At 37.9% G+C, this 27347-nt stretch overlaps 1 protein-coding gene across 1 annotated transcript; it reads right to left on the minus strand.

The window, feature by feature from the left end:
* Nucleotides 1-74: 74 nt before the first annotated feature.
* Nucleotides 75-27024, minus strand: LOC149753436 (uncharacterized). The gene is made up of 3 exons (XM_089931126.1): nucleotides 26957-27024; nucleotides 2258-5246; nucleotides 75-464 (listed from the first exon to the last, which is right to left on the minus strand). The coding sequence occupies exons 1-3, from the start codon at nucleotides 27022-27024 to the stop codon at nucleotides 75-77; spliced, it is 3447 nt and encodes a 1148-aa protein (XP_089787252.1).
* Nucleotides 27025-27347: the final 323 nt, after the last annotated feature.

The following is a 27347-nucleotide window of genomic DNA, read 5'->3' on the forward strand; positions in this document are numbered from 1 at the left end:
TCTCTCTCTCTCTCTCTCTCTCTCTCTCTCTCTCTCTCTCTTTCTTTTTTTTTTTAGTTAAAATGGCTACTCATTCATATAAGTCTAATATTAGTACACCTATCTAGATCACGGAAAAGTAAAGACAACAAAGCAGAAGAAACATCTGATCCGGATGTCCACAAAAAATTCCCGAAGTGCCGGGCGACATAGGAGACGATCCAGTCTGTAGCTCTGTTCGCCTCCCTAAACACATGAACTGCCTGAAGGCCGCCCATCGACTGAGCCATCCTGCGTGTCTCCCGGATAAGGGGATGACCATCACCATACCTGTCCGCCCCCTGGATCCAATCGATCACCACCGCTGAGTCTCCCTCAAGGTACACTCGCTCCACACCAAGCACCTGCCTGGCGTAGGATAACTCCTCCCAGGCAGCCCGCAGCTCTGCCCCAACAACCAATAAGCCCAGGTGTCCGGCGCCTACCTACAGCCAGCATCCTACCACAGTGGTTTCTGATCACAAAGCCAACCCCTCCGGTCGCGCCATCTGCTAACCTACTGCTGTCGAAATTTACTTTGAGATAGCCAAGAGGTGGGGGTGCCCAAGAAACAAGGACAAAAACTCTCTCTCTTTCTTGATCGCTCTCTTCCACTTGCGCCTCTGTTTCCCTCTCTACCTGTTTTGAAATTACTGTTTTTCCTAATCTCTCTCAAACCCTCTATTTCCCTCACCCACCTCGTAGGGTCTAGCATCTACCATCCCTCAACTCCCTTCTCCACCGTCAACAGCCCTTCTCCCCATTTCCTCTCTTCCTTCTCTTCACCAAATCTCTCCTTGTCATCGGAATATGAGACTCTCCCATCATTGCTCTCTTCTTGGTTGATTGATTGTTGATCCATGGTCACAATCAACTACCAAGGAGCGGAGGTCCTCTTTAGAGCTTGATGTTTTGCTTCAATCCGTTAGTGGTGGCGTAAATTTTAAGTAGGTCAAAAACCATGCTTAATTCCTTCATTTTTTATATAGGTTTATCTCATTTTCAGCAAAAGAAATTTTTCGAGGTAGCACTAAGTCGGTATATTAAATTGACTAAATTTGTTGTAAGGTTCTCAAAAGTGAGCTAAGTAGAATAACAATTAGTTGTAAAGATGAAGCTTGTAATTGGAGGCTTCATACTTTGCTATTATGTGATGTCATACATTTCAGGTATTATGGTACAAACATCCATCATTTATGTTAGCTTATCGATGATGTTGCATGTATTAATATCTTGTTGTGGTTGTATATGCAAGTCTAAAATTTGAAGGAGCCTCATACATGCTCACCTGTGAACAAGTGCAGCAACAAGAAGGCCTCATAATTTCGGATATGTGACAAGGTGATTGGTTGGCTAAGGAAAAATGGTAACTTGTCATCTATTAAAATAAGAAGGAGATTGTTGTAGTTCCATCATCTTGAGCTTCCATGTTAAAGAGTTTGGCGAGGAAAAGAGCTTGTCATGTCCATAATTCATGGCAATTAGGCAGATTCTTTTAAGAGAATTGAGGATTTCAAGGAGGAGCTTTTGAGAAGAAACCCAAATAGTGTAGTAAAGCTGAAGTTAGATGTGGTTGGTGATAAGTATTACTTTTTTTTTTTTTTTTGCTGAAAACGGGTTCTCATACAGTACGTGTACGAATACACCCAATAAAGTCAAAAAACACTAGCTCACGGAGAGCCAGTGGCAACTCTCCCTCCCCCAACCAAAAGGTGTACCCTGAATGATGAGCCGCGAAGGCAGCCACCCAGTCAGCTGCCCCATTGGCTTCTCTGAATACATGCTTGGCCTGGATGGCCACCCCAACCCCACACATCATCCCAATATCCCGAACCAAGGGGTGGTCTAAGCCCTCACCCCTCAGCCCCGCCCGGATCCAGCTGATGACTGTAGCCGAGTCGCCCTCCAAGACAATCGATCCAGCCTGCAGTACCTGCCTCGCACATCGAATACCTGCCTAGGCAGCTCGTAGCTCTGCCCCGGGAACTGATGTGCCGAACAACTGACAGGCACCTGCTGCCACCACTCTGGAGTGCGGGTCCCGTATCACAAAACCCGCACCACCTCGCGAACCTCCATCCAGGACCGATCCGTCGAAGTTGACCTTGAGGAAACTCGGGGGTGGGGGCTCCCAGGTGAAGAACACCAGCTGAGGAGCTGCCGAAGCAGGGAAGGAACCCCAGGTGTCCCGAGCTGTCAGAGGTCTATCTGAAGAGGGGTTGAACTCCAATGCCTGTACTCGCGCGAGCTCTGCAACGAACCTCGGTGACACCCTGCGCTCACCAAGGGTGCGGGCGTTCCTCGCCAGCCAGATCTGATGTGCTATGCAGGTCGCTCGAATAGCCTCCTGACATATCTGCGGCCGGGCCAGCCACTGCTGCATCATCCGTAAAAACTGAAGCCTCCCACACCAAACCCCCTGCGGGAACCCTGCCCACAACCATGCCGACCTCGCCCACGTACACTGGAAGAGCACGTGGTCGACCGACTCCTCCACGCTGCATGTCCCGCACTCCGCAGGGATCCCCCAACCGCGCCTACTCAGCACTGCCCTCGTCGGAAGGCGATCCCATGCCACCTTCCAAAGGAAGAGTGCCGCCCTTGGGTGAAGCCCGGACCTCCAGATCCAAGTGTAATCCTGGCCCGACTCATGCTCCTGCTGGATAACCCTGGCAAGGTCTCCCAGTCTGACACTGGACCGGCAAGAGGTACCCCAAACCCTGACATCAGCCCCCCCACAACTTGGCACTGGAAGGGACCGGATCCTCTCAGCTAGGTGTCCTCCGAACAACTGTCGCAGCCTATCATCATCCCATGCTGAGTCTCCTGGGGCAAGAAGATCGGAGACCCGCAATCCCTCCACTGCCTCAACATCGATCATGATCGGCCAACACCTCAGTGGGACGGTGTCCACCCATGGGTCCGCAGTCACATCAATACTCCGCCCATCGCCAATCAGCCACCTGGTGTTCGCCGACACCAACGGCAAGTACCTCCCAATCTCATGCCACATGAAGGAGACTCGCCGTCCTCTCCATGCCGCCTCTGAGACCTCACGGCCATATCTGGCCGCCATCACCTGACTCCACAGCCCGTGTGGCTCTAGCAGGAAACGAGCTACATGCCGAGCAATGAGAACCTCGCGCCGCTCCAGTAGGGACTGCACTCCGAGACCGCCCATGCTAGTGGGCCGGCAGACATGCTCCCAAGCCACCAAGTGCACTCCGCGGCCTCCACCGTAAGACCCCCACAGGAAACATCGCAGCAGTCGCTCGACCCTTAGCAGGGTCGTCTTCGGAACCACGGTGTTGGCCATGAGGTATACTGGCATGGACCCCAACACCGATCTGATCAAGGTCAGTCTCCCCATCATGGACAGGGAAGCCGCTCTCCATCCCTCCAACTTGCTCTCCACCCGCTGCACCAGGTGGGAGCACTCTGCCACTCGCAGTCTGCGGCCTGTGATCGGAACACCCAGGTAGGTCAGTGGCTCCTCCTGCTCCGGTATCTGCAGAATCCCTCTGATCTCTTGTCTGACCCTGCTCTCCATGCTCGGGCTAAAGTGGACCGCTGACTTCTGGAAGTTAACTCTCTGACCCGACGCCACGCAGTAGTCCGCCACCACCCGCCGGAGGACTCGTGCATCAGAAACCCGCGCCCTGGCCAAAAGAAGACAATCGTCAGCGAAAAGTAAATGGGACAAAGGACTAGCCCCTGGGGCAGGGACGTAGGCCTCCAACTCCCTGCGGGCACACACCCTCTGCAAATCACGAGACAAAATGTCAGCACACAGGATAAACAAATAAGGAGAAAGAGGACATCCCTGGCGCAGCCCCATGGTGGACTCAAAGAAAGGTGAAGGTGTGCCGTTGACCAAGATAGAAAACTTTGGCCCCCTGACACACCCCATGACCCAGCCAACCCACTGCCTGTGGAAACCGTACGCCTCGAGTGCCTGCTGAAGAAAACTCCATCTGATCCTGTCATAAGCTCTCTCCATATCCAGCTTGATAGCCATCAAGCAACGTCGCTTCGATGCTCGCTGCAGGTCCCACATCATCTCCTGAGCCAGCAAAACATTATGGGAGATGTTTCTGCCAGCTATAAACGCCCCCTGTTCCTGACTGATGATGCCAGGCAATAGGGGCTTCATCCTTCGGACCATTATTCTGGCCACAACCTTATACAAGGTAGTGCACAGACTAATGGGTCTGAAATGGCCTGGCTCCACCGCCTCCTGACGCTTCGGAATGAGCGTGATGAAGGTGGCTTTCCAATCTTCAGGCATCCGCGCCTGAGAGAAAAAGCACTGAATAGCCTCTACCACTGCTACCCGAATGATACCCCAGTACTGTCGGAAGAAGAACGGGGGGAATCCATCCGGTCCCGGGGCCTTGTCTGGAGCCAAAGCCCAGACTGCCTCCTGAACCTCCTGTGCCGACACTGGTCGGACCAGGGCTGCATTCTCCGAATCCTCGACTCTCGCGTCCATCCGCATGGGATGGTCTCGGTCGCCGGAGACCTCATCCTCCGTCCATCTGTCACGGAAGAAGTCCAGCAGGGCCTGACTAATGGCAGGCTCCCCTTCCACCCGAAGTCCAGACCCATCTCGTAGCGAGTGTATCGTACTCCGCTGTCTCCGGATGATCGTGGTCCGGTGGAAGAAGCTAGTATTACGGTCCCCCTCACGTACCCACTGAACTCGAGATTTCTGTCGCCAGAAGATCTCGTCCTGCCGTAGTAGTGAGTGGTGGGTCGCTAGGAGCCCCCGAAGGTCGCCCATGTCATCCGCCGAGAGCGCACCTTCTAGGTCTTCTTTCCGCTGCAACTCAGAGATCGCAGACTCTACCCCCTCTACTCTCCGGAAGATATCGCCCACAACCTCACGGTTCCACCGCCGAAGACGCCTCTTGGCCAATCCTAGTTTGCGCGACACCCGGTGCATTGCATCTCCACGCACCGGGATGCACCATGCCTCACGAACAATGTCCCAGGACTGTGGGTACGATAGCCAAACCTTCTCAAAGCGGAAGGGGCTGTGGTGACTAGGTCCCGAGGATGTGGAGATCAGCAGGGGGCAGTGGTCTGAAGCGATCCGAGGTAAGTGACTAACTCTGCATGTAGGAAAACGGAGGATCCAGTCCGGGGACGCAAATGCCCTATCTAGACGCTCCCATACCCTAGCACTGCCGAGCTGATTATTGCACCACGTAAACTTCGGTCCAGAGCTGATAAGTATTACTTTCACCACATCTTTATTTTTGTGGGGGCCTAAAGTATGAGCTTCTTAGCTGGTTAAAGCTTTTTGTAGGCCTAGATTGTTGTCACTTAAAGAAATTTCAAGGATATGATGGTGGCTGCTCCAATACTTGATGGAAATAATGGTTTGTTTCTAATTGCCTTTAATATAATAGAATCTAAAATTGGTGATAGCTAGACTTGGTTTTTGGAAGTACTTAAAGAATCAATTGGAACTCTTGAAGATCTACTACTTACATCATATCATAGAAAAGACTAGAAGTAGTACAATATGTATACCCTCAGCATAATATATAAAATATATGAAGTACCTGTACAAAAGCTTTCAAACAAAGTTATCGGGACGCTGGCTTAAAATCAAGGTATGGGAGGCCGCAAGGGCATCATAAAAGTTTAGCATTATGATGTTGTGGATCAAATTAACATGGCTAGCTTGGAGGCATTCAAGTATCTTAGTGCTAAAAATACTGGTTTATGGAATAGATCTCAATTTGGCATTACACCTAAGTACCCCTATATGACGAAAACCCTTTCGGAGTCATTCAATGCTGGAATTTTAAAGGCTAGACATAGGCTAATTCTTGATTTATTAGATGTTGTGAGGCAAAAGATTATGATGAAGGTGAAAGCTAGAAAGAGGATGGCTGCGCACTGGAAGAGAAATTTAGTTCCTACTGTAATGAAATATATAAGAGACAATAACCTTAAGTTAGGTGATTATAATATTTACAACAACAGTGATTATATTATAGCGGAAGTAATTGAGACTAATGGAAGATATGAGGTAATTCTAAATAAATGAAGATCCTCTTGCCATCTGTAGGAGCTATCAAGCATTCCTTCTATGTATGTTGCAACCTTTATTTTTACTATGAGAGGTGAAAATCAAGAAAATTATGTCTCAAAGTACTCACTATTGCAAAGTACAAGGCTACCTATATAGTAGAAAATTGAACCATTACTTGACAAAGCTCAATGGGTGAAAGTTAATATTGAATACAAGGTACTGCCTCCTAAGCTTAGCCTAAGGTCTTCTAGAAGTCCAACAAAAAGAATTAAAGGTATATATGAGAATACATCATAGAGGATGCACAAATGCAAGCTTTGTGAGTTTGGGTATCACACAAAAATTTGCAAAAACTCAGTAGCTAAAGAAACTCAAGCTCCAGTATCCTCATCTTTACACTAAAGATGCCTAGGAGGTAACACACAGCGCTAGTTTGACATAATGATATATGTTCTATATCAATTGCTTATCATTGAAAAATTGCAGGCTTAAGGAAAAATAGCTCAACCGGAATAGTGTCAATTATAAGAGATATATATGCATTGTTTGTAGCACCAAGAGGGCAAAGAAAATAAAAGAAGACCCCACAAGCAAGCTAGAAGAACGGAAACTTTAAGTAGTGAAGATAATGCCTGCCCATAATATCGGTAGGTATGTGATAGATATATCTATCCTCAACTTTTGGCATTTTAAGCTCTACATGAACTATCAATCAGGTTCCAAAGTAAGCAACCACAAGTTAAAGGCTAAATTGAAATCAAGCATTATGGATGGGCAAAAACTAGAAGTAGGATTCTTGGTATCATTGTTGATGAGATAACCTGAAATAATGATCAAGGATAGCAAGAAAATAATGTCAGCTGCTCAATTGAATTTATGTTTCTATTAAATTTGGGCCTTATTTTCTTTCAAGTTATTTGGATCACTGTTATGATTGTTACCAAACATAATCTATCGAATTATATAGAGTTTAAATGTTAGATGGCATGGGCAGATATACAAAGAAAAACAACAACAAAGAAAAAAGAAAGATGTACATGCAAAACAAGTATGTTGTAAAGGTATACATATATATAAAAAAAAAATTGCAAGAGTATTCATACAATTTTATATATTTAAAGGATATACACTCAAAAAAACCAATCTTTTTATTTCGAAGATTGTACAGACATCAATGTTGCATTAGGAAAAATGAAATGATGCATTAGTGTTGAAAAATGAAATGATGCACTAGTGTTAAAAAAAGTAGCCAAAATATATTTCGTAAAATAGAAGTGAAAAATCAACCAAGATTAGAAGCTAAGGTTGGGATGGGGGAGAAAAGGGAAAGATAAGTCTTTTAGAATGTTTAGAAATTTCTCTTACTCAAGTAATTTAAAACCAAAAGCTAATATAAAAGGATACTACTTGTATCTAAAGCATCCTCTAACTAATTCCTTTCTCTAAGCAAAGGGTATCCTACTATTTCTGTCCAACCATAAGTTTCAAAAAAAAAATCCAGTTTGATCAAATAGTGAACTGATAGGATAATAGTCTTTAAATTTTCAATTCACCAATTAAACTATAAAGATTCAATATCCAAGTACTTTCCCTCGGTATTGACCTAAGTTAATACATCTATATAAACTTCCTCAGGCACTCCATCTTAAGGAAATATTTAACAATTTCGTCTTATAGGCTGAAATGATAGCAAGTAACACCCTTCTTGCACTTTCCAAAAATTTTCAATAAGTAGAATCCTACTTTTTTTTATGCAACTATAATAAGATTTTAATCATGAGAGGGACCTCAATATTCCAAACCAGGGGTGGCAATCTTGATTTGCGCCTATTACCTGGCTAAACTCAAACCATAATCAAGCTTAACTAACTTGACCCTTTAGTTTGGTGGTCGGTTACAATCAACCAATGGTGGCTAGCTAGTTGATCGAGTTGCACTTGAGTCAATACCCCTTAACTGATTAGGTCATGGGAGATATATATATAATTATATTTTAAAATTTATACTATATTTTTATGTAATGAGTGATATGAGCTATTAGGTACTAATCCAATGGCTCATAGTTTGAAGATGAGAAGGGTTGGTAATTAATCTCTAGTCATCTCTTACCATTTATTGTTTCTCTGATTGGTTGTTGTCCTCTCCTCTCCCTCTAGACTCCCTTCTCCATCTCATTAGCTACCCTCACTAGTCACCTTCCTTCTAGAATGTAAGATCAACGAAAGGTGTGCTACAATCGTTGGAGGAATAGTACCTAACCCCGAGGATGCTCCAGAATCTTTTCGATTGCTCGTTCGAGAACTACGGTCTTTGGCTCTAAAACTAAATCATTTCCTTGTAAAGAATTGGTCTCTCTTTTACTAGTCATCCAAAAAATAGTCATCCAAGAGATTGGAAATCATATCCTCCAAATTCTCTATAGCATTGTGAATAGGCTGCTTACATGTGTAAGTATATAAATATAACAATTCAATACTTTGTCCAAAAAGATTAGCTAGAAGATATTAATTGAGTTCCTTGGCTCTATAGCTGATATAAGACTAAATATATGCCCATGCAAATTTTCATAACAAATTTGTAACATCCTCAATGAAAAAAGGAAAGGAGAAAATAAGATTTCTTCCTTCCACGCCAACTAGCAATAGCTCCATCAATCAGGTACTTTGTGATTGGGATTTTCTGCAAACGGTGCCCTGCCGGTATCTCTCCACATGATCCAACAAAGTAGTTTTCTTGTCAAAAGTAGTTGCAGTGGGGTTCCATGAAGCCCACAAGATTCTCGTAGGGTGTGTGTTTTCTTGTCAAAGTAGTTGTAGTGGGGGTTCCATGAAGCCCACAATATTCTCGTAGGGTCGCCCGCCTTTGTTTTTCTTCTTAAGGTGTCCATTATAGCCATGACTATATGACAACATGACCACAGCCATAACAGTCTCTTACAAAATATATCTTATTTAGTTTGTTACTAATCTTGTCTACTAACTTGATTGTTTGTTTCAACAACCACTATTAAGTGGTATGTGGCATAACTTTTCATACTTTTTGTGTTCAATATTATGACAGATCTTCATAAATAGAATATTGATTCCATAAAATATGATGTTCCCTGAATTTGTTGCAACCATTGTTGTCTAAGTACTGGACTCATTTATCAGAGCTAAATACTAGGACTTCAAGAATGGTTTGCAGGTAACCGAGCACGTCTAGTTTCTTCTCACTGAATGAGATTTGCTAGTGATGGGAATTTTCTTTTCTTTCCTTTGTCTCTTAGTTTTTCTTCTATTTTTCTTCTCTCTCTTTTTCTTCTATTTTTTTTCTCTCTCTTTTTCTTCTATCTAATCTCTCTTGGGCCTTCCGATCTTGTATTCTTGTTTCTCATTCTCTTAATCAAAATGGTTGAGCTCTTGGTCAATCAAAAGAGGAAAAAATAAAAAAATCCAAGAAACTGCCTTTATCTAAAACCATGTTAAGTGGAACCAAAATTGCAATGATTAGTTTTCACTTTCTCACAATACATCAAGTGCCCATTTGAGCCACATGCTCTTCGACATCTACCTTAATTAGATTCCATGATTGTGGGTTTAGATCCTACGTAATGCACGTTTTGTACCACAGAAAATTATACAACCCTTGGTAGCTGCTATGTCATTTAATCACAAAAATGGACGACTATCACACAGGACATGGCATTGCGTGCCATACATAATGCCGTTGCATGCAATATGTGGTGCAACATTTTTGAACGTTTGATAGCCATCCGTCTCCATGATCAGATGGCATGGTGGCTATCAAAATATGTACAGCTCTCTATGGTGCAAAACATATATTGCAGAGGATCCCGATTCCTATGACTGCTATCCCAGGCCAAAAAAGTCCCGAGATAAGCCAACATCGGTCAGTCCAGCCAGAGGATGCAAGTTTCACTTTATGAATAGCAAGAAGGTTGATAACCACATAAAATGAAGTGACAACAAAGTCCATTAAGCACTTAGGTCAAAAACGTAGTCAAGAGCTATAGAGTATCTAAAAAATTTCTGCGAGTCACTGAGTCTACTAATGACTGTAGTCTGAGCATCAATGGCCCAGTAATAGCTCAAAGCAAGTTAGATAAAGGAGAGGTTTATTATTGTACTGATGGTAGGACCGACAGGTCTAGAGGTTGGCTTCTATTTAGATCACACTCAATATATTCGAAGATATTAACCCTGACCCAAGAACATGTGCTAGTAACCAAGATTTCTTTTTTATCTGGAGAGCCAAAGGATTGACAAGTCTAGTTTAGAACAAGCGTTTGACTTCTTCTTCTAAGATCTACTGTTTTGATTCGATCCACCCTCAAGCTAAAACTATTGCGCCCAAAAGTTTTTGCAGAGTAATTTAGATGCTTATCCAGGATGATCTCAAGTTCATGCTGTTTAATAGAATTCAACTGGAATCCAGAACCAGCTGCCTGCAAAAGTTGGTGAAATTCTTAGGTGATAAATAATACCATAAATCCTGAACAAAACACATCCCACATTAAAATTGGACCAACAATTTCAGGCTAAAACCCAACAACCCATAAGGCCTGTTCTGCACCCAACAGCCCATGGCTACTCTGCCCTATTAGGCATTGATGTTGTTTTCTCTATAAATTAATAAAATATCACATGAAAAGGATAGTATTTGCACAAAATATTTTCTATTTCTTGCCATTATTTTTACTTTTTTGAAGACAATGAATGTTTGTTACCAAAGATGTAAGGATATTTTTAAATAAGTTCAAGAAACAGAAGGGTTCATCATACATGTTCTGCAGTTCAGTTCCGTTTTATTCTTGAGTTCTTGAAAACAAAAACACTACCAAATGGGGACATTGTTTGGTCTAAGTCCAAGTCTTCTTTTTTTTTCATTTTTCTGAATAGTAGGAAGGAGGCTGGGAAAGACTCCCACCTGAGAACTTCATTAAAATTAGGAAATAGATAACTATATAAAGAAGAAGAAAACCAGAGGCAAAAACAAGGAGGAAAGTAGGCTAGAGTCAGAGTCATGGAGAAAGAGAAAGAAAGCTTCCAAGATATAGGTCGTAAGCATGAAAATGCTTAGTGGAAGAAAGATGCCTCCACTCCTGAAAATTCCAAAGTGCCTTATTGTCACGCTTCTGACCTGGAATCGTAAGCTAGGACTATAACAACCGCCGCCGTATACTCATAAAGAACTCTCTCTACAATTATGCAAGGCATTCTATCATAATATTAAATATATCGTAGCGGAGATAATTTAAATAACTAAAAGATACAATTCAATTAATTAACAAATCCAACTGAAAAATGAAATTTAAAGATCTTACATCAATTAAACCTCAAATAATAATCCTATAAAAAATATAATAACAATAAATCTAAATTATGTAGAAATTGTTGAATCTCACTTTTAGTCTCATTCTCATAATAGGACTCGTGTCCGGAACTAAATATCTGCATCTGTGAAGAAAGAAAGCAATAATGAACTCAACGGCCTAGTAAATAATGAATACTTTAACTAGATAATTTATGCAATAACATTAAATATAATGGTCAAATATAAATTACAACAGATCAGTGTAAAGATAATCAATTTCATTTTAAACATAAATCTAGTAAAACCAATATATTTTAAATATTCATATATATAATCATAAATCCGATTCGAAACAAATCGCATTCATCTCTATAGCTTTTAACATTGACTACGCTTATACCCTATGGTTGGGCCGAAAATAAAAACAGAACCATACTTATATCCTGTAGAGTGAGCCAGAATACTATACTTATATCCTACGGCGTGGGCTGGAATACCATATTTATATCCTGCGGCGAGGCTTGAAGTAGAAATAATAAGCTTAATATTATTTAGAGTGCCAATAAATAACCTCCAATTGGTAGAATCCAGAATATAGTCAGGTTGAAGTTCAAATCTAATACATATCATAATTTTTTTTATAGAATAATATATATACCAAAATCCAATAAGAATATTCATATACAATATAAGATTAGTAAACAATATAATGATAATCCATAAAATATATTACTTCGAGATTGCATGTCTATTTTTCATTCAAAACAAAATCTCATAAAATTCATAAATCACATATAAATCGATTAACAAATTATTTGATGTTCAAAATAATATTATATAAATTAAAAATCTAGAAAAGATAGATCATTACTTATCTTGCATGAAAAATGGACAGACAAATCCAATTGATCTTGAGATTCTTATTCAGAACCTAATATCCAAATATGAAAATTTAATCGTGATTATTTTAAGAATAAAAATTTTAAGTTTTGACACTTTCACAAAGTTGGCCGAGTGGGAGTACCCGACATTCTGGTCGATCCGATCAAGGTGATTTCATCTGATCATGGTTGGACTAGGATATAGATGGTTCAACAGAGACCGGAGATGACTAAATCTAATAGTATTCGATAAGAGCCAAGTTGAATACCGGCACGTTGCTCGATGACCAAAGTTGAGGCCTCCTTACCATAGGTTACAAGGGTGGGACCCTCTGGGGTCCACCCTTCATCCACAATAGAGAGAGAGAAAGAGAGAGAAAGGAATTTCTTCTTTCTCTTCTTCTTCTTCTTTTCCATGACTTGGATTCTCAAAATCTTAAAAAAGAAGAAGTGTTAGGATCCTCGAAATTTTCTTACCCAAATCTTAAAAAAAAAGAAGTGCTTCTACCTCAAGTCATCCCACGATCTTCCAGTAACTCTTCCAAATCAAATCTGTCATCCCAACACTTTTGAATCAAGTTATTTTTAACCGGCTTTTAAATAATTCAACCCACCATACATTCATTGCGCACTCTGATTCAAAATACCAATATTCGTTGGTCTCAATAATTGACTTTCAACCAAAATTCTATTCTATATTAAGCTAACTTTTACTAAAATTTATATAAATTAGCGTCCCAATATCTCTAGTGTCTATCCACCTATACTTATTATATGTTCAACTCTGTAACTTATAATTTATCCACTTATACTCTAATACCATACTAACTATCACGCCGCCGACCCAAAATTATAAATTAGCACAAAGGCAACCACTACATATCCACAGAGAACTCTCCTCACAAGTATACAAGGCATTCCAACATAATATCAAATGCATCGTGACAAAGATAATTTAAATAACCAAAAACCATAATTTAATTAATTAACAAATCAAACTGACAAATAAAAATTTAAGGTCTTACATCAATTAAACATCAAATAACAAATTTATAGAAAGACTATAATAATAACAAAACTAAATTATATAGATATTTTCGAATCATGCTTGTAGTTTCATTCCCAAAGTAGGACCCACGTCTGGAATTAAGTACCTACATCTATAAAGAAAAGAAGGGATAATGAGCTCGACAGCCCAGTATGCGATAAATATCTTAACTAGATAATTTATGTAATAATATAAAATATAATAGTCAAATATAAATTGTTGCTGGAAGCTTTTTCCCAGCCGCTCTATTAGTTCCTCGTCGGAAGTTTTCTGAGTTCGTCCTTCCGAGTTAATCTCGTTGCGACATAATCAATTTCATTTTAAGCACAATTTTAATAAAACCAATATTTTTCAAATATTCCTAAACATAATTATAAATCCAATTCGAAATAAATCACATTCAATTCAACAACATTTAGCTATGAGCACACTTATACCTACGGCTAGGCCGGAAATAAAATTAAAATTATACTTATACCTACGAAGTGGACCAGAATACAATACTCATACCCTACGATGTGAGCTAGAATATAACATTTATACCCATGACTGAGCTTGAAATAGAAACAATAAGCTCAATTATAGTCAAAGTGCTAATGTATAACCCTCAATTAGCAAGGTCCAGAATATAGTGAGGCTGAGAGTTCAAATCTGATACATATTATAGTTCTTTTTATAGAATAATATATATACCATAATCTAATTAAAATATGCATATACGAAATTACATGTCTATTTTTTATTCAAAACAAAATCTCATAAAATTCATAAATGACATATAAATGATTAACAAATTATTTGATGTCAAAAATGATATTAATAAATAAAAAATTTAGAAAAAGATAAATCATTACTTATCTTGCATAAACAACGGGCAAAAAAATTCAACTAATCTTGAGATTCTCCATCAAAACTTAATATTCGAATATTAAAATTTAACCATAATTATTTTAAGAATAAAAATCTTAAATTTTGACACCCACAAGGCTAGCCAAGTAGGAGCGTCCAATGTTTCGTTCGGTGCAATCAAGTTAATTTCATTCGGTCATGGTCAGATCAGAATACACATGATTCAACAAAAATGATCAAATGTAATAATGTTCGGCGAGAGTGTACCCGCTACCCATGTGTTACAAGGATGGGACCCTCTACGGTCCAACCTTCATCAACCGCGAAGAGAGAGAGAGAGAGAGAGAGAGAGAGAGGAACTTTTCTTCTTTTTCTCCGTGGCTTCTTGGCGAAATGGGGGACTTAGGCTCGTCCCTTCTCTAAAAGAGAGGAGGGCCTCACGACCAGTGGTACATGATAATTTTTTTCTCACGGCCTTGTCCTTTTAAAAGGGCCCTCTGGAAGAAAAGGGATAGGCCCTCCTTATAAAGCACAATCTTTTCCGCTACTCTTTCGATGTGGGACTAAAGTCTTGGGTCCCCCATCCGCCCCCCAATACTACCCCCAGTAGGAAGGATTCACGCACGTGCTTAATACTATACGCGGTTCGTACACAATAATTTTTCCCTCGCAGTTTTGTCCAAGGGCCCTTTGGAAGAAAAGGGGTAGCCCCTCTTTATAAGGCACAATTCTTTCCATTGCTTTTTCGATGTGGGACTAAAGTCTCGGATGCCCCATCAGCCCTCCGACACAGGCAGCATTGACAGCTGGCAGCAGTGAGCAGTGGAACCGACGCTGATTGGGTGGTGCTTGATCAAAAAGGAAGACCAGACCTTTCCTCCGGTGTATGCAAGATCTAAAGAAAGGGCCTTGATGCCTACCAGCACTGAAGGCAACTTGGGACGCAGGGGAAGGTTAGGCGCGCTTGCGGACTGGCGGCTGGACCCTATTTAATTCAAGAGTTTTCGGCAAAACTAGAAACAGAGGACCCAAAACTGAAACAGGGTCTCTGTTTTCTGACCAAAATCCAGCGATATCCTTTTAGACCTCCCGGTTATCCACAATCATAGAAGTGGAGGATCGCCCTTAATTCTTAGATTCTCGTTTGCACTGCAAACAAATACTTTTACTGAAAACACAATCTCGATGAACAAACAAGGATTCTGTCGCATTTTCTACTCCACAAACTGAGCAAGTGCACCCTATTTCTGATGGCTAACCACATGAATATTCTACATTTATCTGGGGAAACAGTACTACTCTACAAAGCTTCTGAAAGGGGCAGAGAAAGCTTGACTTTTAGTCAGCTTCCAAACAGGCTTGTCTTTGCACCTAAAGGGCCTTATGAACTGCAGAAGATTATACATTATTTTTAATTCCTTGTCTTCCTCCAGTAGTAAAAGAAAAGAGTTCAATATCCCAGCTCAACCAACTCTGTTTCTCCTGTGAAGCAACTTTTGCATTTTCCCTTAGGACATGAACAAAGAGAGAAGGAAACTGATACACAGGAGCAATGCCATCAACCTAGTTATATTCCCAGAACCAGATGTCATGTCCATTTTTTGACTTGAAGAATAGGGATAGACCTGCAGGTGTTTCCTACTTCTCAGCCCCAACCTTCTAGAGTAATAAGAGTTGGTGATAATCTTCTTCTACAATCCATTTTGCTGCATTATCTAAGTCCTTTACATCCAAGCCACATTCACACTTATTATTACATTCTCCCATCTCACAATACAATTGAATCCACTTATTTTATCATTGCTTTTCTAAAGAAAAGCATGCTTCCACCCATGGATTTAACATTGCTGCATCTAAAAAGGCTAGCCTACCCCAAAACAATCGAAGTTTGCCTTTCCATGATGCAAGTGGCTTCTCGATCTTCTCTAAAAGCGATAACCAATCTCTTCGAGAGAGCTTCTTTTCACTGAGGGGTAGCCCAAGGTAGCTAAAAAGGAAACAACCTAATTGACGATCCAATCACTTGGCTGCTTCTCGTTGTTCCTCCCTGTCCATGTTCATACGTATCAAGAAACTTTAGTTATTCTTGAGTCCTGTAGCAACTTCAAACCTATCAAAATGGCCTTAACTGACTGAAAGTTTGGAGTGATCACTTGAGGAAAATAGCCCCCTCCAAGATTTTGGATATATGAAGGTACGAGGATTCTTCCATATGAAAAGGTGTTCTAATCACTTCCTATTAAATTAAAATCATTTTTTAAATTGATTTAAAATAAATATCTAATTTGTATGTTTCTTATTCAATATTATTCATGTAGACTATTTCCTATCTTCTCTTAAACATGCATTTTATATGCCCAATTATCAGCAGTATGTAGATATACCTACTAGTAGTTAGACCCGTTGACCACTAACCAACCTGGAAATTACCTAGATTTCGCTTAGATCCAATCTAGATCTGTGGCACTATGGGTTGGATATGGATCCAACTATAGTCTTACCTGATTCAACCAAATCCTTGTGCATATTTAATGTATATTTTAGTGATATAGCGATATAACGATTGAATCAACAATATCTATGAGGCTTGTAAGGATTACTATCATTGTTTATGTGCTGCTTATTGACTTCTATTTTTCAGAATAGATGCTTGTGGCCTTGTTATAAAATTCTGAAATTTAAGAAAACTCACTCATTGGCTACATTGGCCAAGCATTAGCAAACTTGGCTAGTATGAGTAATCATGGATCATCTCATAACCAAGTTGGATAAAAACTAGCAATTAATTGGGATTAATTTCTTTTCATTTCATTTTATCCTCTTGAAGAAGTAATTCGACGTCGGATTTAACTAGCCGTAATTGGATCGAGCAATATGAATTTGCATTGCTATGGAACATGATATCCAAAATGTGCTCCAAAAACTAGAAAAAAATGCAGCCCAGGCTGGCACATCATATTGGACATGGAGAATCATCAGATTTCTTTTAAATGATGAACTGACTTATCCAGCATATATCTTCTGCGAGTCTGCATGCGAAACTTTAGGTGGATGTATAATTGTTTCATCAAAAAAAAAAAGTGTAATGAATCTTCAACATCCCTCTTTCCCAAGGGAAACATTTGCTTTGTATTACTTTTTCTTAGGCAAGATGGCAGACATAAACTAATGTGACTTGCTTTGTAAGAGCTATTTGGATGAAAAATCCTACATTCAGATAGCTACCTCTTTGTATGACTTCTAAATAGTTTGGTAAAATTATTTGTCAAGCTTTTTATTAATTATTTTAATCATAGGTCGCAAACCTATTATATAAGCAAACTAACATGGTCATTTCTTCATGACATCTGATCTTTGAAAAATGCTTGCCAAACTGCAAGACTTATGATGTCCCAACATTTATACCATTAGCATAGTAAACAGGCAACATATCAGTTACACTGATCACATCATATGTAATAACACTTTTTTAGCTAAATGACAGCCATTTTCCAAACTAAGATGGTGGTGAGATTGCATAACTAAATAGATTGAAAGCTTTATTTTTTGAATTTTTTGTGCAAAACCCTAACAAGTCACCTCACTATTCATTCGTAAATGAGACGAGACAAGATGCGAGAGAAAGCTTACCTTCTGTATTATTATCTTGCTACATGTTCAAAGTTAGTCATTTGATAACATACAATGACATTTGAAATAAAACTAATATTATTTTAGATATTTTATACTTAAATAATATCAATATACCTTCAATGTCGATATGTGTCATACATAATTTTAAAGTATCAGTATCAAAGGTAATATTTGACTAGGTAGGATCAATATGAAAGGTAAAATTCGATGGGGTAGTGTTATAGAGGTCACACGTCCTCTCCTTCTGCAACACTATAATGGAGCTCAAGTCTTGGGTGTCGCATCTTTTTTTTTTTTTTTTTGAAATGGCGTCTTACTATATGGAACCGTGAGTGCGCCGAGAAAAATCACAATACAAAATGCGCTCTAGTGCCAGTAGCACGCACTCTAAGAGTTCCCATAAGATGATGCATCTTGAATATCTAGACTTTGGATAATTTATCTTGGTGCATCTTTCCTTCCCTTTTATTAACAAATAAAAATAATATTAATTTTGTAGTATCTATCAAAAATTATTTTCTTTAGGAAACTGATTGTTAAACAATGGCTATACTTATCGTTAAATACTTTTTTATCGTCATGCAACACCAGCCAATGTAAATCAAGAAATTTTACATTATGATAGAAGAACTCAACTATTAACCATGTTATGGTCTCAAGTCCCTCGACTATTATTATTATTATTAAACAATCTAGGATTTCATCCAAAAAGACCTCGCCAGATGATTAACTTGTGGTCAGCTCAAATATACCTATATATGTTGCAGTGTTCTCTAGTCCATATAGATCATAAGTTAGGTCTGCTCTGATGCCATTTGTAACAACCCAAAACTTCACCCAAAAACTACCCAGCGAATAATTGATGTGGAACTAAATACACGTCTGCACAGATGACTACATATTATTATTATTATTATTTTATTATATTAAAATAGCCATTTCTTTAGTTTATTCAATATCCTGGCCCCACATAAGACGGTGAGGCAGGCACTCTGAGCTAAACAACGACGCAGGCCTAGAAATCAGTTCGTATCATATGGTCGGGACAGAACTTTAAAGGGACAATTGTGGCCCTCACGCTTAACTTTTCGTTTCTCCGAGAGGATAAGGTTGCAATCTCCAAGCATTTGCCGAGGATAAGATACTGATCTCTACGCATATTTTCTGTGGGTGGAGGCCAACAAGACATTTTAGTGGCCCTCATTGCATTCCTTCAAGTCTTTTCTTGACACCAAGTCTTAACAAGAATCCTCTTCCTGTCCTTATGGCTGAGCCCGGCTTGCCAACTTACTGGAATATTCTTGGCAAAGGAATGGCAAGCTGGCCAAGGTTGGAGGGACTGGCTCTGATGGGGATTGTTCCATATGGTAGGGCCAGTTGTGAGCCAAACAAACTATGGGTTATTTGTCAGGATCATTTGTGTTGATGGACCATGCATGTTTGCTATGCTAGGATTTGTCGGTTTCGGCAAATGGTGTTGTTTGTAATGTTCTTGAGACATGAACTATATATCGACGAAATATTTCTAAGCAACTTGAATTATCGAAGAAGTATTTGTAGGTGGATCTACAAATTGATGACTATTTCATAGTTATGTAGGAGGGAATGCATAATTGCAAGTTAAGCATGAAAGAAAATAGGAAAGGTGGTTGGTATGATTTTAAGGATAATTTAGGAATTAAACATGGACACTCATGAATGAAGAAAGCACATAGAAACTGGACCTAAAATAAATTTATGTATAAAGAAAAAGAAGTTGATGAAAGGTATGCTTTCATGAGTGTTGGTTGGAAATCAGGTTACAGGGTCCCATTAGAATTACAGCCCCGAACAAGCGAAGCAAATGTGAGACAGCAAAAATTTCATGAAGGAAATGATGGAAGAAGAAATAACTCAACATGTAGCAGGGAAGCAAGGAAATCAATGGCTTCATAGTGGTTTCTTAGAGTTCTCTCCGATTCCAACATGATTGGAAAAGTAAGTCATAGTAAAACATATTTTCCATGCGACGAAGTAAGCAATCTTCATTTGAAGGAGTTTGAGGTTTAAAGCTTGAGAGAATTTTCCTGAAATGTTCTTCTTAAATATTTTATTTCTTATGTTTTTGATAAAGAGAGAGTGAATGTCTCAAGAGATATGAGATTATGGGTCAATATGTCAGCAGATATAAATATGAGATACAAGATTTTGGGTCAATATGTCAGCAGATATAAATATGAGATACAAGATTTTGGGTCAATGGGTTGTATCTTTGGTATGAAAGAATGGTTTAATGATTGATCTTCTTTCACGATGTGGTCCGTTGGATTGTGCCCTACATAAATCTCCGAGCACTCCAAATTCCTTAGATCCATTCATCCACCTGCATAGATCTCAAAGCAATTATTACATGATCCAACAGTAGATTCACATGAAGGAAGATGAATCTTGTTTTTGTGCGAAAGATACACCCCCAGCCGCTCCCAAGTATCCGACCTTCTTATATCATTTCTTTAAAATAATGAGTATAATCTCATTGTTTGTGTGTCAAACTCCTTAATTCATTCATCCATCTACATAGATTTCGAAGCGACTATTGCATGATGCAGCAGTGTAGTTGCAATCTTTCTTTTGTGCGAAAGATGCACCCCCAACCTTTTCCAAGTATCTGACCTTCACATATCATTTCTTTAAAATAATGAGTATAACTCTAACCGTATGCGAGTGAGTATCTCTCTCTCTCTCTCTCTCTCTCTCTCTCTCTCTCTCTCTATATATATATATATATATATATATATATATATATATAGCATACCTCTTGCACAATCATTTGCACATACTCTCTACCAATGTTTACAATAAATTAATTCCTTTTCATGTCCAGATCTCCTTTTAATCTCACAGATCATATCTCCCAACCCTCTCCTTATATGGTGTAAGAAATTAATTACCACAAGCCTGTCGCTATATATCATGTTGCATAAAATACCATATTACCAATGTGTATAGGAAAAAGATGCAAAGTTCAATTCTGAAGGGTGATGTAAGAACATGTAGATTCCACAATGGGTACTCTCAGATACAATGGCTGAAAGAATTGAATTATGAGGTCAACCCATTCATGACAAGGCAAGAAAGACTTGGGGCTATTGGAGAAATTATACCCTATATCGTGCACCATGCTAATCACCTCGTCTCCTTCCTATAGATGCCATTTATCAAATGCTTTGTCATGGTGATGAACCCACAGCCAGAAGATGAGGTGATTGGTATGGTGCACGACAATTAGCTAGATACGAGAAATAATGACTTTAAAAAACTTTAAAAACAAAATTCGGCTTCTTTGGAGTATCAGAGAGCCAATGGCCCCAAGTCTTTAAATAAGCCTGATCATGTTCTTTGTAAAGTTTCTTAAAGTCGTTACTTCTGATACCTAGCCAATGGCCCCAAGTCTTCCCTGCCTTGTTTCTGGCATATGAATAAGTTGACCTCATTATTCTAGTCTTGCAGGCATTGTATCTGAGAGTACCCCTTGTGAAACTTACATGTTCTTACATCTCTTATTCTAACCATTTGCTGGGCCTTCATCAGCTTCATTCTTTGACTGGTTTCATGTATTTAAATAAGCAAAATAAACAAAATGCAGCTCGAACAAAATGAAAGCTATTGCAATGTCTTTGTCATTGTTCAAGCCAATTTGTTTTATAACTTTCAAGGTAGTTTCTTTGTCGATAATTTAATAGCTTTGGAGTTCTAAGCAAGGAAGAAATAAAACATACGACGTCTATGACGGACTAGGCCTCGATAGCAACAATTTTAACAAAGTGATTCGACAAACTCATGCAAAAAGATAGAAATAGATGGTGGTTGGCCAACAACCAAGAAGTAGAAGACAAGAGAAGAGGCTTTGCCTTGTTGTTTCAATATTTTACGTACTAAATCTATACAAAAGGTATTTGTCCTAGGCAGCAAAATAAAATTATATATTTTTTGTTTCACCAAAGAAAAAAGAAAATAGAAAAAAAAAATCCCTTGGAAATGGTATCGAGGAACAAAACAGTAGGATGTCTTTAGAGGCAGACCATGGCTAGGATTTATTACAGTTTAGTCAAGGTCAATTAAGTTTTTTGGGGGCTTTTGGAAAGAACAGGAAGTCAATAACCAATGCTTGGTGCTGTGAATAAAGATGGCCCTTGAAGTCTTTTTTATCCTGGATCTGCCTTTTAAAATTTGAGAGAGGCAACCATGAATTGGCCAATGGTTATCTCTTAACGTGTTTTGCAAGAAATTGCGCGTAGTTCCTCTTTTTCTAGAGGAATAAATAATTAACTTTTCAGGTCAACTAGGTTTGAAATGTGAATGCAATAAGAGCAATATATTTGGAGAGTAGGTAGTGTCTCCATCCAAAGTGTAATTACATCTCAATTTAGAGACAAATTATATTACTGCATGCACCATGTGGTTGTGCGCCATGCCGATGGCATTATCTCTTTTCCATAGGCTCCATTCATTCTACACTCATTTTGGTGATTGACCTATGAAAAGAATGACGATGTGATTGGTGTGGTGCACAGGTTATGCTGGTGCAAACGGTATAGAATATAATTTCGCCTATCTAGGATGCTAATAAATTAGATTTCTTTTTTGTTTTTTGTTCAAACATGATTTGAAAAGAAAATGCTTTATAACTTAAAAACCCTACATATAAATTTATATTTTTTTCTTGTACAACAACTTACTTAGCTTCATATAGCATCCTGTACTAGTTATTATAAAAAAAATGTTAGATAAGAAAGTGAAGTCGCAAATACCAAATCCATTTTTTTGTGTGAAATCTTTATGTTATTATAAAACACTCGATACAAAAATTTGACCCACATAGATCATCTCAATCATCAGTTGATTTCTCAATTAGTAAAAACCTAATTTTAGATCAAGCATAGTTTTAGAGCTTTAGTCTTAAGCTCAATCCAAAATCAAATTTAATCCAATTAGAGTCACTCTTCCCGTATCTAGCTATAATCTAGCAGCACCCAAGTCCCAAAACTCTTACATTGATACACCTTATCAAACGATATGAAATATTAACTAAATAAATTCTAAGATATTTGCATGTGGAATCATTAAACACTTGCATATATGGTATTATCTATCACCCCTTGGGTAATACAATAAAGATTTGACTCGAAGTTATATTAGGTCACTTAAACCCTCCCATTAGCAAAGTTTTGGTTCTGCGAGCTTTAGCCTGATCGATGTAGGGGCTTACACATGCATTACTCATGTAAAGTACCGCGATAACAATGCCTTTATCTACACGATTATTGATCAAAATGTACCCATAAAAAAAGATGATTAATCAAAATGTAGCAAGCTAGGTGTGTTTGGAGCTACTCATCGTGCACGAAATCAGCATCAACATCTCTTCGGACAAACAGAATTCTTTACGATAGGACTTTTGCACCACAGAAAGCAATATTATTATATATAGTAGCTATATTATCTATGGTGGAGATGGATGGTTTTCTTTCATCTTCGCATATGTGTATTATATTTTTTTGAGATAAATAAAATTATTTATTTTTAAAGTGGATAAATGTCATAGCTATTCATGAAATGATACCATATTCAGGATTCCTACTCCTCTCAATATTATTTTAGGATGAGGGAGGGGCAACCTCGGCCAAATTTCATTCGGCAATAATTTAGGCAAATATATGAGATTTCAATGCGACAGGAGATTCTAATCTAACAAACGCCAAAGAGGGACGGAGTTTCGTGGGGATGGAATGTTTCCACGAAGGCCGCCTCAGGAATCGGGCCGAGTATCCAGTGGCTGGGTCCCACCCACCTTGTCGCTTTCCTATTGGTCTATTACTATGGACCCCACAGCCCCTCATTGGTGGTTCCGAGATCTCGCTGCGGCAGCCATGGGAACGACAGCTGGCGGTAAGCACGAGGCCACCTACTCGGACGGCTTATCCGACGTGGGGCGTATGGTCGAGCGCACCCTCACCGGCTGACCCGGTGATGGCCTTTCTTCTGGCCAATGAGTTCGATGTCTTGTAATACCCGAGTTACCCTTTGAAACTAATACGAGAAGGGGGGCACATGAGACTGATACCTAAGATTAGCGTGTATTAATAAGATTTTTTTTTTTAACATAAGCCATGATGATATAACTAGTGCTTTGAATTATTCTTTTAAATAACAGATATTGGAAGTGATTTCTACAGAATATATATATCATGGTGTATAAGACTGCACAATGAAAGTTGTCATAGTAGGGTTTAGGCTCCAATAATGATCATAATAGTCACTAGCGGTCAATTGACAATTCACCAAATAGGAGAATTCTTACTATAATTGCCATTGAGAACTATGTATGGATTTTGTCAAATTATTCCATATTAGGCGTGCCAATTTATGAGATAGTTTTAATGAAGGGTTTTTTGTATGAATATCCTCTTAAATATCAAATTGTGCATTAATACCCTTTCAAAATTGATATTTTCATGTATACCATTGTAAAATACTTGTTTTGTTATTCTATCTTTTTTTTAATCTTTATTTTTGCATATGTGGCAACACCATCTAGCGCCTTTAAAAATTTAATGATTTTAAATTAAAATGACTAAAATATCCTTAATGGATAGATGTGCAAAAAAAAACATTTATAAGACGATCTCGATAGAGGACAAAAAAATAATTTCAAAATAAATATGATTTTTATTAACGGTGTTAGAAGAACCGTTATATTAGGGGCATTTATGCAAAAATAGTATTTTATGAGGGTACATAAATAAATATAAATTTTAAGAGGATACTCACGCAATTTTAAATTTTTAGAAGGGTATTCATGTAAAAAAACTTTTAATGAAATATATTTTTTTCTTTTTTTTTAGATAACAATGAGATAATGATGTCAATCCTTTTCAACACACAAAAAAAAAAATTCTCTTTTAATGGACCACCTAGTTCATATGAGAGGTAGCAATTTATAACCCAATCTATCAACCCGGTCCATAAACGACCAGCTTTAAGCAAGTTCTAATTTGACATAAACGCGTTTGGATGATAAATGAGTCAACTTGTCTAGTCCTATTTAATAAATAGGTTGGGTTTAGATTAATATTATTTGCCTATTTAACCCATTTTGACCTATTTAATAATTTAATCAGATCATGAAACCACCTATTTAAGCCATTTAAGATCTATTTAACTTGTTTAAAATCCATTAACATCTTTCTGTCATATTTAATCCAACCTTGTCTAATATGTTTTATCTATTTAAATCCATTTAATTCATTAAAAATCTGCTTAACTTGTTTAATCTGACTCAATGTATCTAATAGATGGATTATGTGGGTCGGATTGAGTTACCTATTTAATAAACAGGTTGGATTTGGATATGAATTTTTGACCTGTTATACATGTCGGATTTGGATTGACGAATTTTTGATCTGATTCACATCCAATGCAATCAATATTTAACTCGACTCGACCCGATTGCCACTCAGAGTTGGCATCCTCTCCTTGTTGCATACGTAGCAAAGATGTTTCAAATTTGGACTCCGAAAGAAAATTCATCCACTATTTTTTTAAATAAAAGTTAAAGATTAAGGCCCTATTTGGTAGAGTTGTTGGCAGAGAGCTTTTTATAAAAAGCTATTTATTATTTGGTAACTATATTTCTAAAATACTGGAAAACTTTAATATATGTTTGGCAAATAAACTGAGAAAATACTTTTGGTGTGATAAAATGACCATAAAGGATATTGCATAGTATTATACAACAGAGTATAATAAAATATAATATGCATTAATATATAAATATATAATATAGTATAATATTACTATAATGTAATATAATATTATTCTAATACAGTTAAATAATATTGTATACTATAGCATAATAATACAACATTATTCAATATTATATAACATAACATATCAATGTATTATGATATAATGTAATATAATATTATATTTATAATATAATACAATATTTTTGATATAAATTATTATTATTATTATATATTAATATTTTATTAATATAATATTTTAGGAACTATTTTTTGGAAAAAAATATAGAGGTACACATCATACTCACAAAACCAAGATTTTACGATTATTTTCTTTCTAATACTTTCCTTGTTTAAAACAATGGATAAATAAATGGAGAAAAATAATAATAATATTTTGATCACATGGCAAGGAAGAAAACTAAGGCCGATTAGGATTTCTTGTTTGTTGGGGCTCCTACAGATTTCTTTTTTCCTGCATGATGATATAAAGGGATACTTTGTGTAAATATATGATTTTATTATAGGTATTTTGGTTTAAAAAAATTTATAAATCTAAAACTGTTTTCCAACGTGTGCTAAAAGTATTTTTCTGAATAAGCTCCATTTTGGAGCTTCTCGCAAGTAGACGTTTTTTACCAAATATTCATATTCCATTTAAAAGTATTTTTGAAGGATCAGAAAGTACTTTCTGTCCCACCCAAAATGCTGTCAAACGGAACCTAATTAGGTGAATTAGGATTATGAAAGAGAATTTAACAGAGACATATCTAATGAATCCCCTAATTGGCATGAAAGATATGCCATGTTTGGTTTGAAAAAGATAGCTCCTCTACCATTATTTCTAAACAATTTAAAAATTAATCATGGTAATTAGGATTATAAAATAAGAAAAAAATATTTTTTATTTAAGAAGACAACTCAACCAACACCAAGTTGGTCTCTTTGTTAATCATATTTCAAGTATTATATCAAATAGGACCAATAAATAAGTGACATGTTGTACAATTCGATTTTTTTTTCTTCTATTTTTTTTATCCCTTACTTTAGCCCAATCATGCAAGATAGAAGAACCGACCGAGACTTTAGGGTCGATGGTTTTGAGTCTAAGAAAGGACAGAAAGATGATAACTTGACCTTTGTTAGTGCTTTAGTTAAGTAATACCAGGAGAGCTTAACATCAGTCCCTTCCTACATCAGTCTCCTATAAAAAAATAAATGACATGTCAGCCACTAATGTCCCATACCTTTGTTGTGCTAGTGCTACTTAAATAATGACTAGAAATGCTTATATCACTTAAAAGTTATAGCTATTGCCTTCCCACCCACAATGCATTATGCTAATAACCCACTACAGTGTTTTGTGTTTGGAACTTTTTACCTGATCCGCTTCCCTCTCAGGGCCACTTTTGCCATTTCATTACGAAATTGGTCGTGCAAACCCGTCATTACCGGTTCGGCCGGTTGCCGGTAGTAGGTAAAAGACACCTCTCAAAGTCCAAGTTGGGTTAGGAGAAAAATTGTCGGAAATTAAAAAAAAAAAAAAACGGTGCCGTGCCACCTACCATCTCCCCGCATAACTCTCAGAGGTTACCAATAATTCTCTCACCTTCCTTCTTTTTGTTATAATTTATTTTAACAACCATTTATTGTTTTTGGATACGTTTGGTTCGGAAAAAAAAGGTCAATGAAAAAAATAAAAATATATATTTTTATTTAATTATTTTTTTAATTAAAAAATAATATTTTAATAACAATAAAATTTTTATATT

The sequence above is a fragment of the Phoenix dactylifera genome, chromosome 5 (assembly GCF_051530095.1).
Source record: "Phoenix dactylifera cultivar Ajwa chromosome 5, Ajwa_hap1_PhDact_Kaust_v1.1, whole genome shotgun sequence".
Classification (NCBI taxonomy): Eukaryota; Viridiplantae; Streptophyta; class Magnoliopsida; order Arecales; family Arecaceae; genus Phoenix; species Phoenix dactylifera.

What these genes read in the sequence shown, in the direction of transcription:
- LOC149753436 (XM_089931126.1), bottom strand. Translation starts at nt 27,024, where the DNA reads ATGACGGGTTTGCACGACCAATTTCGTAATGAAATGGCAAAAGTGGCC. An exon ending in CTGAGAGGGAAGCGGATCAG is followed by an intron (nt 5,247 to 26,956) that starts GTAAAAAGTTCC and finishes AATACTTATCAG; the next exon opens with CTCTGGACCGAAGTTTACGT. An exon ending in TCGTTGCAGAGCTCGCGCGA is followed by an intron (nt 465 to 2,257) that starts GTACAGGCATTG and finishes TGCTGGCTGTAG; the next exon opens with GTAGGCGCCGGACACCTGGG.